At 41.7% G+C, this 17,830-nt stretch overlaps 1 protein-coding gene across 1 annotated transcript; it reads right to left on the bottom strand.

Moving 5' to 3' along the window:
• Positions 1-16,249: 16,249 nt before the first annotated feature.
• Positions 16,250-16,618, bottom strand: LOC117711356 (keratin, high-sulfur matrix protein, B2D-like). Its single transcript, XM_034506951.2, has one exon. The coding sequence runs from the start codon at positions 16,616-16,618 to the stop codon at positions 16,250-16,252; it is 369 nt and encodes a 122-aa protein (XP_034362842.1).
• Positions 16,619-17,830: the final 1,212 nt, after the last annotated feature.

Genomic DNA, 17,830 nt, shown 5'->3' with positions numbered 1-17,830 from the left:
ATAACCTCATCTGATTGAGCTATGCACTTAGATTATTTATTGCTGCAGGTGGGGGCAGCCCCCCCCAGCGGGTGAGAAGAGAAGCAGCTTTTTCTTTCTTCTCCTCTTAAGGCAGCCTGGGGGGGGCAGCCCCCGGGGGGTGGGGGGTGGGATGGAAGTGGAAGAGCATCAGCAGGGGGTGGGGTAAGATTTGGTCTTCTGAGGTTCGAGGTAAGGCTTTGGGCCTTGCGAGATTTTTAGGGTTGCTGTAATAAAAGTTTTACTTATCTATGCTAGAAACGTTCACTTCCTATGCTGCTGTAGCTGACCTGCCATCCATGATCCTGTGGCCAGAAACGGCCATTTCTGGCACTTGCACTTCAGCCCTAAAACCAGCAAAGGGGGGCTCCTGGCAATTTATCACTCAAAGGTCAGTTGTGTTGGAATTTAAGGATGAAAGGGTACAGTGTTCCTAGACGGAGGTCCTGGAACCACTGCTCCAGGGGACACAAAAGGAGACTCTTGAGGAAACATGGGGAAATACAGACTTCCTCACTGGAGAGTCCCTCCGAGCCTCCAATATGCTAAGAGGCTCTGGATGTTTCAGTAAGGTGATATAATGTGTATCTCCCTCAAGCCTCCTTGACCATACCACCATGTTTAGTTTGTTTAATTTTCATGGATTAGCTTCATAGGTCAGTATTCTCTGGAGCATGCTGGTATTTGAAGTCAACTGTGTGTCTCCACATTCCATGTCCTTTGCTGCTTCATGTGTCCTCCTGCCATGAGGGGTGTTGCTCCGACCAGGATGAGGAAGGCTTTCAATATGCAAAGGTAGATAGGAAATCTGAGTCCAGGTTGTCAAAAGTCCTGGGGCGGTAAGAGAAGGTTGACTTTACAGATTGGTTTCTTAATCAAAATACTATGCTATACAAACAAGATGATTTGAAGGTAGGGAGAGTGGCTGGGGAGATATTTGTGTAATGGGGGGGCTCGAGCAGGGAGATGTGGCATAGTTGGATGGGTGTCTTAGTTAGCTTTCTAGTGCTGTGATAAAGACCATGACCAAAAACAACCTGAGAAGGTAGAAGACTTTCCTTGACTTACATAGCGCATGGCACAGACAACTGAGGAAAGTCAAGGAAAGAACTCAAGGCAGGATGCTGGAGGCAGCAAATGAAGCAGAGACCATGGAGGAATGCTGCTTGCTGGCTTGCTCCCCATAGCTTGTTGAGGTTGTTTTCTTATACAATCGAGGACCACCTGCCTGGGGTGACATCACTCAGTGAGATCTGGGCCCTTCCACATCAGTCATTAATCAAGGAAATGACCCACAGACTTGCCTGTGGCATTTTCTCAGTTGAAGCTTTAGATGAGCCCAGCTTGTGTCAACTTGACAGACAATCAAACACTAACCTAGACAATGGGGATGAATAGGAAATTATAAGCTGGGATTTCTCATCACATTGTTCAGTTTGGGGGAACCACTTTCTAGGTAGCGATCAGTTCTTTTTTTTTTTTTTTTTGGTTTTTCAAGACAGGGTTTCTCTGTGTAGCCCTGGCTGTCCTGGAACTCACTCTGTAGACCAGGCTGGCCTTGAGCTCAGAAATCCACCTGCCTCTGCCTCCCAAGTGCTGGGATTAAAGGTGTGCGCCACCACTGCCCGGCGTCGATCAGTTCTTATGGTTTATGTTCATATGTTCAAAATAACTGCAACACCAATCCTCCACTTATTTATTCAGTGTCCCAGGCATAATACTAAGTATTTAATATGCGTTTTCTTTCTATATCCTACAATATCAAGCTATGCTCATTTTCTTGTTGATAAAAAGAGCAAAGATATTATGTTATTGAGTATGGAGTTGCGTAGCTAATGGAGATAGGCTTATCTGACACTATAGCTCATGGAAATGTATACACACATATGTGTACACACACACACACACCCACACACAAGCACAGATACACACATACCCACACTGAGGGATTGAACCTAGGGTCTTGGAAGTACTCTACCCTTGAGCTGTATCTTCACTCCTAAACTTTATATAATTGTAGATTATACTTTTTTTCATTTACTAACTCATTAAGAAGTAATCTGTGCTATATTTGGTAGTGACAGTACATCAATAAACATTCAGATTGACTCCCCGTTACAGTGTCCATCATAGTGATGGCAAACTGACAGTAATGAAATAAACCATTGAACACATAAAAGCGTTAGACAGTGACAGGTGCTAGAAGAAAAGAAAACATTGACACATGGAGTGGCAGGGACATAGCAATGGAGTGTGGCCACTGGCCACTGTGATTAGGAAAGTCAGAGGTCTTCTTTGCTATGCTGACTGAAGAAATGTGGTAGGAGACAGTGTCAGAGAAGTCAGTCGGCAGCTGGTCAGGTAGGGTTTTCGAGGATAGCCTACAAAGTTTAAATTTTATTTTAAGGACATTGAAAACTTCACTGGATGATTTACATGTTTTGAATTTATTTTTAATTGGCTTGTACCAATTGTATGTATTTATGGGTTACACTGTGTCATTTCAATACATGCATTTAATGTGTAATGGCCAGATCAGGATAATTGGCATATCTAGTGTCTCAGATACGATATTTGGGTCTGAAACATTCAAACTCACGTCTGATAGCTGTTGTGACATATTCAACTACTAATTGGCAATGATTATTATCCTACTAGGTCATAAAAATTTAGAAGTTATTTATTCTACTCGGTTGATTTAGAGCAGAGAGTGATAGGTTTCATGTTTGAAGGAAAATGATCTGCCCAGGGCTGGCATGGAAACAGGCTGAATCATAGAAGCCAAGGGTGGACACTGAGCACGTGATACAAGAAGGTAGCATTTGGGTGACATTAGAAAGGAGGGGTGACACGTTTTGCTGACTGAGAGGCTGTGTACAGAGAGAGGGCAAGGATCTTGTCCATCCGGGTCTCAGATCTACCCAGGAGGAGGGGCCCTGAGCAAATGCTGCCTGGGTGGCAGGGAAAGCGATCAACGCTGCCTTCAGTTTGAGGTTGACAGAGCCAAGCCCACGTGACCAAGCAGGGCTAAAGTGAACCGCGGGAGGCTCCAGCATGCAGATGGAAATTTTGCTTACTACCTTCCAAACGGAGACTCGTGATGCTTTTTATATGTGTGAGTCACATTTTGTTGTGAGCCTCCCTGTGTCTAACCAACAACACTGTGTATTTCCGGGTTGATGTGGGGTGAACCCTCCCACTCCGGCATCTCCTGAATCAGCTGCTGTGCTAGCAGCTTCCCACTCGTGGGTCACTCAGTACTTCCGAAACTGTGTGGAGGAGGAGTTTATCTCGTCACAATAGCAGAAGTCTTTGTGGTTTCTCATTCTAATAAAAGTGGCTGTGAGCGAGAACATTTAGGTAGGTCTGTCTCACCCGAAGACGATCTTCCAGGCTTCTGATATTTTACTTCTTTACAAAGACGATGGAAGGGAAAAGTGGTTGTCATCAGGGCTACTAGGAATATTGATCCTCGCACTGCAGAATGACTACTTTTGGAGCCTACATGCAAAAAATTTTGAGCCTGGGTTAAATGATACCCATCCCCAACATCCTCACACCCCGTGTAATGGTGTTTTTCTCTAGTTTACAGTTAAGAGTCAAGTTTGACATATATATATATATATATATATATATATATATATATATATATACATATATATGTATATACACACACACATATATGTGTGTGTAAGATTTATTTATTTATTTATTTTATATGTATGACTGCTCTGCCCACATGTACCTATTGTAACATGTGCATGTCTGGTGCCTGTGGAGATTGGAATAGGGCATTGGATCTGGAAACTGGAGTTACAGACAGTTGTGAGGCAGCATGTGGGTGCTGGGAACTGAACCCAGGTCCTTACAAGAGAGACAAGTACTCTTAGCCTCTGAGTTATCTCTCTAGTCGGAATTTGACATAACCCTTGCTACTATATTATCTTGCAATGAAAATTGCCTTCAAGCTGTAACATTGTTTTTAAATGGCTTGAGTGGTATTTTCTGAGCTCAGTTGGTGTCCTCGGCTGTGGTATAGGTGTGCAAAAGAGGCGACTCTCTCACTGTTTCCTGTGGACTTATGTGATCTCATTGAATATGCCAGTAGAGATCTCATGGTGTTTGGTCACATGATACATGTAATATTCTTTCAAGTTCTTGCTTAACCAGCTTCCTCTGGCTGGAATTCTGAACAATTTTGGGGGGACTATAGGTTCGCTTTAGTCTCATGTATTACTGTAAGCTACAGAGGATGCAGCGAGAAAGAGAAAAATACCGTGCAACTATGCAGAGGTACATACTTTACGAAAGTTAATGTGTCTAGGAAAAGGGACACTGAGTAACAGTTATTTTTAAAAAGTATTTTATTTTACATGTGTGAAACATTCTGCATGTGTGTATATCTGTGCACCACATCCGTGGCTGGTGCCTGCAGAAGCCAAAAGAGGGCATTAGATCTTCCGAAAATGAAATTACAGATGGTTGTGAGCCACCATGTGAGTGCTTGGAATTGTACCTAGGTTCTCCAGAAGAACATCCAGGGATCTTTTTAAATTTAATTAATTTATTTAATTAATCTTTGTTAATTGTTTGTTTGCTTCGAGACAAGTCTCTCTATCTGGTGCTGAATGTCTTAGAGCTTAAAATATGTAGAACAGGTTGGATTCACAGAGATTATACTGCCTCTGCTTTTCAACGGATGGGATGAAAGGTGTGTGCCATCATGCCCGGCCAGCAAGTACCCTTAGCTACTGAGACAACAGCTTAAAGTTAAGGGGCTGGAGAGGTAGTTCAGCAGTGAAGAGCATGCACTGCTCTTGCAGAGGACCTGAGTTCAGGTCTCAATACCCCAAACCTGTAACTCCAGCTCCAGAGACTCTGTCATTGTATTCTGACATCCACAGTCACAGCACACACACACACACACACACACACACAAATAATATGTGTGAGCATGTGTGTGTGCATGTGGTTTTTAAGGTTACTATAGACTAATTATAAATTTAAATATCTCAATAATAGACTTCACTTTAGTAACCGGATAACAGTTTTCCCCACTGTCGGGGCCTATATTAAGAATGTTGGTGAACAAGAGGGCGGAAGTTAGGGCTCTTTTATTCTGTCCCCTATGGGTGGCCTGAGGTAAAGCTGAGGTTTTGGCTTCCTGGTGTCTCATTTTTGGAAGGTCTTTACCAGTCTTCATCAGTGCCTTTGAAGTCAGTGGAGTCCCTGCCTTCTCCAGAAGGGCTGATGTCTCTTTGCCTCACACTTCTGGAGTCCTGCGATGTTGACTGTGTGTGGATTTATACCAAAAGGATGTCATTGTCATTTAAATACACTTAGAAAATGTAGCTAGGGTATAAGATAGAAGGGAATTGTTTATATTCTAATTGGTCGTCGAGAGGGAATTTGGTGTGAAGAAGAGAGGGGGGAAGGTGGGAACACTACATGAGGAGAACCTTCCAGAGGACATTCCCACAAGTACTAGGAGTGGTTTGATTTTTTTTTTCTTGAGATAAGGATTCACTATAAATCCCAGGCTCGCCTTGGACTGGCATTGCTCATTCTTCAGTCTCTTGAGTATTGAGTGTTGGGATTATAGGCTTGTGCCATCGTACCTGGGTATGTGTTTGGTTTTCAGGAGTAGATTAATTAGATAAAGGGCCAATCACTCAGTGAGAAGCTACTTGGGTTAATCTCCTTTCTTGTTGGCACAGCTATTTCTCACCCACACCTGAGTGCCTGGTGACTTCTGTCCTCACAATATTCTAAAGGCATTTTTCCCTCCAAAAGACATAGATTTGAATGAAGGGAAGCAGAGAAAATAAATAATCTATTGAGTGCTTTAGTGGTACGCACAGTAGTTCTTGAGATATTGAACCCACACTAAACAATTAAAAGTGGTTTCAGAGAATCTCTGAGACTCATCTACAGTCAGCCAGAGAGTAGATTTAAGGTTTGAACTTGGGATTTCTGATTCCTTTCATCCTCCTCCTCTGTTTCCTGCCTACAGTGGAAACACCACTCAAGTTAGTTGTTTCGCTTAGCAAATGCTAACACATAACATAAAACTCCAACATCCTTCCAAACCCAGTTTTACTCTCTCCCTGGCCTTTCTGCAGCTTTTCCTTTATTCAGGTCCTTTCTGCTCACTAAACAGCGAATGTTGGAATAAGGTTTAAAAACCTTATACTTTCTGAGTACTAGGTCAAACTGCTATCATTCTGTCTTCCTTGCCACCTCCACAGTGGAGAACCTCGGGCCCCGTCTGCTTTGTGTTCTTCAAAGCCATCACTCCCACACGCTGTCACTTCTCATTCCTGTCCCTCATCACTCCTGATGCCAGCTTCTCGGAGATCCCGAGTTACATCTTCATCCCACGGTATTGTTAACACACAGTGGAGATTGCGCTTAGAAATGAACAGGCCCTATGGGAAGTCAAACTTATTGCTGTGGATTAGTGTTTGTCACGCTTACACAAAACAACTCTGCTTAACTCTCAAATCCTTAGCTTCACCCAAAGCTTCAGTGGATGTGATGATTCACAGTCTCTCCCTTCAGAATTTCCCCAAATTGCTTTATGTCCTTTGACTTCTAAAAATAATATTTAAAGAGCAGAATGGGATTCAGGCTTCTTCCATTAGAATTGTGGTTTGGGGCATCTCAGGAGTCAACAGAGGGTCATCCTGGGCATTGTCCTCTCCCTGTAAGAAAATTTCTATAGAATAAGGGAGGATTCTTAGTTACTAAGTTCAGTGATGCTGGGCCATCTTTCTAGTGTCTAAACTAGATTCAGTGTGGCCCAAATGTGAGTCTCTGGGTTTTTCTCTAAAGTACAGAATATGTTCCATGTTCCCCACAATCAGCTCTGATGAGCAACCCCCCCCACCACCAAAAGTGAAAATCTGAGCAAATAGTTCACTAAGTAATTTAAAATCTTAAAATGGTAACTATAAGAGGGGTTGGTCAGGAGACATGAACTACACACAGTATTTGCATTGAATTAATTTCAAACAGTTTTTAACCAAGTTGTTGGCTGGGTGATTAAAAGGGTTTAAAGAAACCCCTACGACACCATAAATTTAGTAAATGCAGAACATGCTCATTTTAAAGGAAAGAAGGTAAAAAGAAAGAAAGAAAAAGAAAGCGTACAGAGTTAAAGAGGGTGTTACCCTGAAGAGTGAAACCCGGTTCTGAAAGGGTGTGGCTGGCTAGCTCGTGAGATGGGCGGAGAAAAGTAATGGAGTTAGTTCTATGAGAGTAGAGAGAACTACAAAGGGAACCCAGGTACCGCCAGGGCTAGGATGCATGCCTGCTGGGGAGAGGCAGCAAGCGATCCTGAAATGATCACGCTGGCACTTGCTGGCATAGGAGAAAGCAGAAAACAGTAAAGAGGAAGGGACAGGAGCCTCCTCTGCAGATCGCTCAGTTTTCCTCTCTTGCCCCCTAGTGGTCATTGGGGGCAACACTGGCAGAGCAACAAAGGGATTTGCTGGGTACCACCACAGGTGTCTCAGAGATTGCTACAGAGGTCAGAGGGAAGATGGAGGAGCTGAAAAATGTAATTTAACACAGGCACATCTACACATTGCAAGACAGTCATCCTTAGCTATCCTGAATCTCCACACAACATCACTTACTTCTAGTTTCTCTCTCTAAATTATATCTATCTTCTGTCTGTCTGTCTGTCTGTCTGTCTGTCTGTCTGTCTTTGTCTGTCCTAGTCTATCTATCTATCTATCTATCTATCTATCTATCTATCTATCTATCTATCTATCCATCTATCTATCATCTATCATTTATCCTGTTTGCACTTGTGGAGGTCAGAAGACAACTTTCAGGAGTAAACTATCTCTTTCCACTGTGTGGCTTTCTGGAGATCAAACCAGGTTGTTGAGCCTGGGTTTCCAGCACCTTCGTCTGCTGAGCTAGCTCACTGGTCCTCTGGCTTTCTTTTAAAGACAGGGTTTCACACTTTAGACCAGGCTGTCCTGAAACTCGAAGCAGTTTTTCTGACTGAGCTTTTGGAGGGCTGAGATGACAGGCCTGACTCTTCTTTACGTCACTGCCCCTTCCTGAAGTGGTACTCATGGCTGTTTGTATTGTACTGTGTTGTGTTGTGTTGTGTTGTGTTGTATTTTACATATGCCTGTCTTGTGCACATGCACATATGTGTGGATGCATGTGGAGACCAGAGGTCAATGTCAAGTGTCTGCCTTTATCACACTTCATCTTATTTTTTGAGACAAAGTCTCTCACTGAACATGGATCTCAAACAGACTGGTTGACCATTAAGTCTAAGGGACCTTTCTATGTCAGCCACTCTATAATATATGTGTATATATACATATATTATATGTAATAAAATATATATATTTAAAATATATAATATACATGATATAATATATTTATATAACACTATATAATATATAATATAACTATATAATAATATATATTATAGACATATATATTAGAACTGAGCTTTTTATGTTGATGTTGAGAACCAACCTTAGGACCTCATGCTTGTGCTGCAAGGATTCTACCAAGAGAACCATGTACTCAAGCCTCTTCTTGAGCATTAAGGTTGGATTTAGGTGGGTATTTTCTTCCCCTTTTTTTAAGTATGTGAGGGAAAGCAAAATATTTCCTTATCTGCAAAACCATGATAACAGAATATGTTTCATAAGATTGATCTAATAGGTAAAGTTCCATTCATGTGAAGTTAGTACCACAAAGGGAGGGGCAGAGAGGAGAAAAGCATGCGATGAGGGCAATATGCAAAGCACATTCTAGACTTTCTAAACAATGCTTCCTTCAGTGTTGCATATCCCAAATGGTGCCATAGCAATCTTCAGCAAGCCATAGTTTCTGGAACCCTCGGTTCTAACTGGTGATGGGTGATGATGATACAGGTGGTATTTGTAATTCTTTTCTTCCAACACTTTCTTCATTTCTTTATCTGGCTCCCAGCTGGTTGGGGTTCTTAACCTGGGAGGTGATTTCAACCTTCACTCTTGAAGACTCTAAATCTACAGTGGGCCTACAATTTTTACTTTTAATTTTCTATAATTTTTTTTATCAAGTTTAAGTTTAATAACCTGGCTTCTCTACTGAGTCCTTTGTCACCACAGTTGAGTGGCAGTAACTCAAAGTTCATTTTGAGATTTAAGATCAAGGATAAAAGCCAACAGAGTGATCCACCTCCTGTCCCTGAAAGTTCAGTAACAGGAAGAGACCAAAATACTGAGATGGCAGTATCAGTTCCTAAATCATTGTTCTGCCTTCTGGAGCAAGTGGTTTGTTTGTTTGTTTCCCTTAAGAAACAAGACCTCTAAACCATCAGAGCTTACAGTTGTGGGACAAGAAACAAGGAAGAGTCTGCACTGAAAAGCTACGGAGTTACTCTTGCTTCTATTGTTTCAGAAGACGTCTCAGCTAACACAGGTCACAGGTTAAAAGTGTATTCTATCTATGCCCTGTAAAGAGTTCTTCTCCAGTGGATCACAAAGTGATGGTGCAGCAATGTTCAGGAGGCCATTGATCTTCTCTGTTAGGCTAGCCGGTGTGGGTAAGAATTTATGGGTGAAGACTAATTAGTTCCGCAGGCACGGACTTACTTAAAACTGTCTTTGCTTTGAGATGAATTATATGATCAGAATCAAGGTTGTGTGGGATAACACCACAGAAGAGAAAACCGTCTTTAAGTGTAGGCATGGTGGGGTAGGCAATACATGTCCAGATTACAATTCCTCTTCCACTTAAGTAGGCGTTCTGATCCTATAATGGAAAGGATTGAATGCAGTAACTTTGACATGAGTTGTGTAGTTGGTCTGCCCAGAGGATATTAGATCAGGAGCTCAATGTTAAAGGTGTTCTTGACAGGTCAGGTGTTCACTAGTAGAAAGATCTAGTTTAATGTTGGAGTGGGAGAAACCTGTGTTGTGAACTCCAGTATTCCAGCACTGTCAACAGGCTCCCATTGTATTGTATATGGTGAGTCAAGCAAACACTGATACATCTGAGGGAAAGAGGAATGACACACTGAGAATGTCCCATCATTTCTATTTGACTCTTGAGAGACTTCCCTGTTATGGTTGCAAACACTTGGAGTTGGGCCTGGTGGTGCAGGCTTATGATTCCAGTGAGCAGTGAATGAAGAAATCTTAATCTTTGACTGACACACAGTGGTCTACAGACTGTCTCAGTCTGTGGGTGTTTAATTGAAATAACCATGTTTGACAACTGTGACAATTCTCATCTTTGTGCATGGACTTGAAGAATAAATTTCAGCTCAAATGACAAGAAGTAGAAGGCCTAAGAAGGAGCTGCTAGATGTTCCCTTGGGTATTAGGATAATTAATCCAACTCCTGTTAGTTCAGAGGGGAATTCTTTTTTTTTTTTTTTTTTAAGATTTATTTATTTTATGTATATGAGTACACTGTCGCTGTCTTCAAACACACCAGAAGAGGGCATCAGATCCCATTACAGATGGCTGTGAGCCACCATGTGGGTGCTGGAAATTGAACTCAGGACCTCTGGAAGTGCAGTCAGCGCTCTTAACCACTGAGCCATCTCTCCAGCCCCTCAGAGGGGAATTCTTGAAGATGGATACCATTACCAAGGACTTGAAACTAGCCAGAATGCTGGCACATTACCCATTTACCTCACTTCTTTTTCCTTCTGAGAAAGAAGACCAATTTTTGAGAGTAATAAAATAATTGTATGCTATTATCTTAAAGTCATGACCCCAAGCTCATGACCCCAGTTTGCTCTAATATCTAAGTCGTAGTATCTCTAGTGGGGTGAATTAACCCAGAGTGCAACTAAAAGTACTGTTTAGAAACATCCATCCTCACATCAGGGTATAGTTGGTTTTGACTTAGTGGGATAAACAGTAGCTTTTCTGTTCTCGCCCCAGGACTATGCCAGCCTTCCTGGTCTATCATAATGTGCACTGGAGAAAACTTAGTCATTGTGACCTTCTACACACTCTATCAGTCTGTTAGCCAGATGACATTATGCTGACTACTGTTAGTTCAGAGCAGGAAGTAGAAAGTATTAGATGTCTTAGCAAAGAGGCAAATCTTACAAAAAATATAAGAACATCATTACCTCAGTGGTGATTTTTAGAGTCCAGTTGTATAGAACATGCTGAGATCACTTCTCTAACGCTGGAGACAAACTGATGTACTTGGAGCTAACTTTAACTGGAAAAATGCACAACTCTTTATGGGATTTGAGACATTATGAAGTCAATGTCTACTATATTTGAGTGTGATAATCTACGCCGTTTAATGAAAACTCAAAATGCTATTGAGGCCTAGGAGATCAAGAACAACTAGAGGCATTATAGTAAACTTCCATTTGCAATACAGGCTGTTACTTTATTTTAAACTTTACAAAGCAGCAGATTTCAATGGTGTTGTGGATGCACTGAGCAACGCGACCACTGCACGGAGCCTCTGGTGCCATGGCAGAAGGGTTGAGAGTGGGTCTGTGGGGGTTTTGTAAAAATTCATGCCTTCTTCAGAAACTACCTACCTGCTGATAAACTTTTGGTGTGCTTGTGAGCAAGACGTCCTTGAAGGCAACAAACATGGAAACTTGTAATGAATTCGGTGATATCTGGTCACTCAGCTGCAAGGTCGGGTACACACAGGAGTGATGCACTAAAATGGAAAGTAGACTTGAGTGTTTAAATGGCACAAGTTAAGTTAGGTGAGCAATGGCCTAGACTTCTGATACGTCACTGTCCCCTCTCCTTCAATCCATGTTCAGCCATATGGATTACTCTTCATGAGCAATCTGTTGAGACAGAATCATGGGTTACAGGTATTCCCAGACAACAAAGTCGTGAAGCTGAACAGAGACACCACCGACATTCCTGGAAGGACAAGCTATCCTTTTCATGAAGAACAGCTCATCAGATGAGCCCTTGAAAAATAGAGCCTCTTCTCCAGCTGAGAGCAAAGAGCAAGTCAGAGAGATGCCACTAAGCTGCCAGAGAGGTTCGGAGTGTAAAGGGGGACTTGCTGGCCATTTGTAGCTTGGTAGTGAAGGAGCCTTGAGAAAACTCGAAAAGGAAATGAATCCAAACAACAGTGAGCTGTGGAAGAAGACCAGGCTCTAGGTCAGACTCATTTGACTGGCTTCAGTTATGCAACCCAATAAACCTTAGTCTTCAACTTTGGACCATGTCAGCTCCATGGGTACAGGGAAGGAAAGGCATTTAGACAGCTTTTTGGTTTTAAATTTTTTATGGGTCTCTGATAATGGCTTAGCTTGGGCGTTGTGATCTCAAGTTAGCCTTCTGAGAGCATCACGGAGTAGTGCCAGAGGACATTCTCCTCCTGGTCCTTTATAGTCATCACTGATGTCAAAGAGTCAAGAACAGCAGCCAGATGGGACCCCAAGCCAATAGATCGAAGTAATAATTGTGGTATGATTCTATTTCATTTTCTACTGACAAGAAATTTAACACCAAGTTCAAATTTAGGGGCTGTATTAAAAGTAGCCACAAAATATGATTCTTCTCTTTTTTTTTCTGGAATCACTCTTGATACCAACTTTTGTGTTAGCAAAGACCTAATAATGAGGGGAAGAAGTGCCAGTTTACCCTTGACCTTGATAATTTAATATAAGCCATTATTAGCTAGATATAGGAAGTATTAGCTTAGTAGTTAAAAAAAGAAGATAGAAGAATAGTTTATTATAGAAGAAGCAGCTATAGGAAGAGTCAGAGAGTAATAAAAATATACAAATTAAGAGGAAGTGTCCTGAGAGGATGCATTCATTGTGTATCTTCTTGATGTCTTCTAATGTCTTGAATTTAAAGGATGACTCCAGTGGACTCAGAACCCTAAAGATGGGTGCTGGATGGCTTGAACAAAGTCTGTCATGGAAGTAGTGATGTGGTTTGCATAGCAACACCACCAGACTCCCCAAACAGAGTGTGGAAGGGAAGTGGCCAAGCTACAAGACTAGATCCTATGTACCAGCATCTAGGAACTTCTACCAAAGCTCGTGATTCCTAAAGCAACCTTTTTTTTTTTTTAATCTTAGGAATTTTATTCAATTTATTATTTGCATCGTTATTAGTGCGTGCGTGCTGTGTGGGGCACACATGCCATGGCACGGATGTGTAGGTCAGAGGGCGTGGAGTAGGTACTCTACTTCTACCTTTTCATTGGTTCTGGAGATTGAGCTCACGTTGGTGGGCAGCAAGGTCCTTCGGCAGCTGAGCCATCTTGCTGGCCCAGGCTTGCGAACTTTGACACACTTTCCACCTATTCTTTAGTTTCCTCTTCATGGAGTTTGGAGTCAGATAGAGGTGGATTCAAACTTCAGCTTCTCTCTTCTTTGCTGTGCATCAGAAAGCAAAGCATTTCACCTCTTTTAGACCTACTCATCCGTGTGTGAGCCAGGGCCCACATATTTATTTCGTAGAATGATACAAGGATCACACAAAATAAGCCTGGCATGAAGTATCAATGCTAAGTATTAGCATGCAGGACATTAGATGGTATTAAACAAGGTCAGGTTGTTTCTATCTTTCCCTTTCCTGTGTATCCTTCTCAGGACTCGTCATCCACTCTGCCTCTTGTCCCTATTTCTTCTTACTGTGTTATCTCACAGATAAACTATTTTGTTCTTTTTTTCGTCTTGTGATTCCCCATCCTTTAATACCTATTTCCCATCCCTTGGTTGTGATGGGAAACATCAGCCCTCCCACGGTATTATTTCTCCTTTAAAGGGACATTCCCACTTCTGCCTTGAGATTTTAAATGCATGCTCTTTTGCCATTATGTGACTGTTTATAACCAGTGGATATTGTATGTAGGAAACTGCCATTTTTTGAGGGTTATATTGCAGTTTCCTGCACCATGTAACAGGAGTATTCCAGGCTTCTAGGTTTAGAAATCCAGCAAGCATTGACTGCATGGAGGTAGCTTCTGGCATTGGTACAGACTCATCTACGTAAGGACCAGGGTTCTGACATTTCATGAGACTTTGTTCCATGCATCAAGCACATGTTTCAAATAAGAAGAGTTGGATGAGGTGGTGAGGAACACCTCAGGCACCATTTATCTGAGAAGGAACAGTGTCTCAGAAACGTAACCTACCGCTTTGTAGGTCTCATTAGACAGTCTCGTGATTCTGCTTCTGTAACTTATTTTCTTTAATCTTCCAGTGTTAGACCTTAGATGACTCCACAGCACAGTATGTAGAACACTTAACTATTAATTGCTTCTGCGTCTTTAGAAGGATGATGTATAGTTGAACTATTTAGCATGTAACCTTTCCAGACTGGCTTATTTTACTTACTTTATAATAAGCCAGGTAGTATTTCATTGCGTCCCAGAAGACCCAGAGTTTGTCTATCCTCTTCATCTACAGAATTAACATCAGTGCAGGTATTCAGAGTAGATGTAAGGTTTTCTCTTATTCTGGGTAACATATAGATACACAGTTTATAGATCCATTGGTGACAATGTGTTGAGTTTTATAATAAGGTACCAGACTACCAAGGGGCTGTGGCCTTCTGCATCCCCATCCGCGACAGTGAGCTTTTCTGTTGCTCTACATCAGCATCCGCATCTGCATCAGCATCTGCATCTGCATCCGCATCCGCATCCGCATTTAGTTGCATTGCTGCTTTGTATTTAGCTACTCTAATAGGTGCAGAGGTTATTTGTCATTATTTTCTTTCCACTGGGAAGGATTTCAAAGCTCTTTTTGCATTGATTCTCCTCTTTGTGAAGCCTCTCTTGCTGATGCCACCGTCACCCTGACTGCATTAGTGCCATGGTGACGCAATTCATTATGTTTTCAGGTCCCATTGCTCACCCTCTGTCTTCTCTTCAGTCAACAAACCCAAGAATTATTTCCAATGTGTGTAGAAACCATCCAAATCTAGATTGTTTCTGAGAGCTCTGAAGGCATTACTTTCTTTTGGTCCCTTTTGTTCGGTCAGCTCCTGGGTGATACCTTGAGGAAACCCAGCCACTTTAATGCTTTCCATGGAAAGTCTCAAAGATTATCTGAATTTGTTGGCTTAATGGGGAAGAGATCAGATAGCAAGATCCATGAGTCCCTGATGACATAATACTCTTGTTTCCTCTACTATTTCTAGACAAAAAATTTTTCTTACAGTCTTAATTGTTATTATTTCACATCATTCTGGTAAGATTTTGGTGCTTTATGACCAAAACCATGTAGGGAAACCTTATAGTTAATACCTTATTGTAAACAGGCATGCCTAGACATATTGGCCACAAACTCGTCTGTCCCACTAAGGGCTACTTCAGTGAGCTGGGGAGACATTACAATTTATAGCATTCCATAGTAGCTATTTGAGCATATGATTTTTCTTTCTGTAATAGCCATGTTGTCACAGGTAAGAACTGACTCTTCATCATCTGTCTGTCTCTATCATTCTTCCAACTTCCTGCCTTAAAGTGGTACTTAATACATTTTAATAGAATGAATAATACATGAAGCTTGAATGACTTCAATCCATCAGAGGAAACAAATGGATTCGTCTAAGTACATTTTCTAATATCATAAACAAATGAAACACAAATAGAAACAAGCCATAGTTTCTTTGCCCAGGATATAAGCTTTATTTTATATATGTTTATAAGAAACATCATAGGACACAATACTATAGATATAATGGAATGGCCAACAGGTAAGCTAATTACGATCCCCCAGATAAGGAAAGGATCCAATGGAAAAGTGTAGAATGATCTGGTCTATTTCTTAGAGGCTGGAAGTCAGGTAAAGAACTTCCATTTCCTCAGATGGCATCTGAAGAATGTCTCTCAGCTGTGGTCTGCTGTTTTTGATGTTAGAAAGCCTTTAAGTAAAAGGAAGATAAAAGTTGATCAGCAAGCAGGATGAATAAGGTTGCAGACTGTTCTGAAGAAAATATTTTCCAAGCTTTTGACAATTTTCAATCCTGAAGAGTTTCAGGTGCAGTATATCCAGAACAATTTGGTGGTCAGCCTGTGGATTCTCAGCATTTCTGGATCCACTGTAGAGGGTCAAGGTATTGATTATAGAACAGACTTAGACGGTGCAGTGATGTGCCTGCACTCTGAGGCCTCATAAAAAGACAATGAAGTAAAGGTTGAAGAACTTGTTACTGGTCCAGGGTTGGTCAAGGAGATGCACAATTCAAGAATACCAGGATCTGGGCAATTGAAAATCTGGTTCGTAATAGGTAGCTTAGCAGCAGTAGCAGCAGCAGGCTGGGCGGCAGCAGGACTGTCCACAGTAGGATGGACGGCAGCAGGAGGCCTGGGCATGGTGCAGCTGGCAGCAGGTTGGGGGTATACAGCTCACCACACAGCAGGGGGGCAGGCAGGTGCCCTCCACTCGGCAGTCAGGGCGGCACCACCTAACCCGGCTGCTCACAGCTCCACTGCCACCCACCTGGCCATAGCCAATGCCACCCCCGATGCCAAATCCTGTCTCACAGCAGCTTGGCTGGAAGCAGCTGGTCTCACAACAGCTGGGCTGGCAGTAGTTGGAGCCACAGATGCCACCAGTGGAGCAGGTGGGAAAGCCACAGAAGCTAGTAGTACAGCAGGCCATGGTGACAGGAGTTGGTTGGGTGTTGAGTAGGTTGGATGAGTTCCTGAGTTTGGGAGCAAACCTGAGCAGGGGCCCTTTATATAGTCAAGCGAGTTGCTGTTTATAAAATTCTTAACATAGTTTTCTGGTTTTTGTTTAAATTTGTTCCTCAGTGGTCCTCTGATTGGCTTCCATTGAAATACTTGTGACATATTGTGGGGATGGTTTTGTTTTATAAGGTCGCCGTGACTCCTTCTATTGGCCACATGCTCTTTAGAGTAGTGTTTGTGGTTTCCATGTTCAAAGAGTCTTCTCACTGTAGGTTAAGGCAACACCCTTATTCTGGATAGTTGTCATTCCACTTGGCAGTCTACCCAAACCTCTAAAGCTGAAGGCAATTTGATACTTTCAAGCATTATTTTTCTTTCTTGCATATCTAGACTAAATTCTATCGAATTTAAAGCACTGGTGTATTTGGCAAATTGAGCACACAGTTGGTTACACATAATAGAAACATCTACCACATTGACTCCAACACCATAGTCAAATGACCTTTACAGTTCTTTTCATTTCAATGGATTGGAAATGTGTAAACTTTATTTGTATTTCAGGCCAAAGAGTTCTTTCACTGTGAACCAAACAACTTGTTTTTTTTCCCCAGAAAGTATCCAGCCTGAATTTCATATATTCTTATTAAATGTTTATTGAATCTGATTCAGCATGATTAACTGAGGGGGGTGGAGTATAAGGTATGATTCATGAACGCCTGAACCACTCAAGAGTGAATAAGAGTGCTTTCAAGTTTGTAGCGCCACCCACAAAGACTTATTTGCCGTGAAGACAGTAGAGAATGTTGAGCTATTTTTGTCTGAATTTAGTGGTTGAAAAAAGCTTGAGAAAAATATCTAGGAGTTATGACATCTTGAACAAATGTACAGTCATCCAATTCTCTCTTTTCTGGAATGTACCATTCTGTTTGTGATCCATCATTGCTGCCAATTTAATGAGCGAGGTAAGTGCTGGGGACTTGTAAATAACCTGAAAAAAATGTCTTAGGTCTTTATGTATTTTGTGTTTTGTAGTCAACTGCTTATATAAGAATTAAGATTACATGATATAATTTACCTCCTTCTAAGTTTGTGTTAACTTTTTCAATTGTCTTGCAAATTATAAATTGTGATATTGCTGTTTGAGATTTCCAATGCACCTGTATGGAGTGATGGTTGAACTCAG

This window comes from Arvicanthis niloticus, chromosome 6 (assembly GCF_011762505.2).
Source record: "Arvicanthis niloticus isolate mArvNil1 chromosome 6, mArvNil1.pat.X, whole genome shotgun sequence".
NCBI classification, from domain to species: Eukaryota; Metazoa; Chordata; class Mammalia; order Rodentia; family Muridae; genus Arvicanthis; species Arvicanthis niloticus.
The sequence above is the reverse complement of the archived record's forward strand: the minus strand, read 5'-3'. Positions and strand labels throughout refer to the sequence as shown.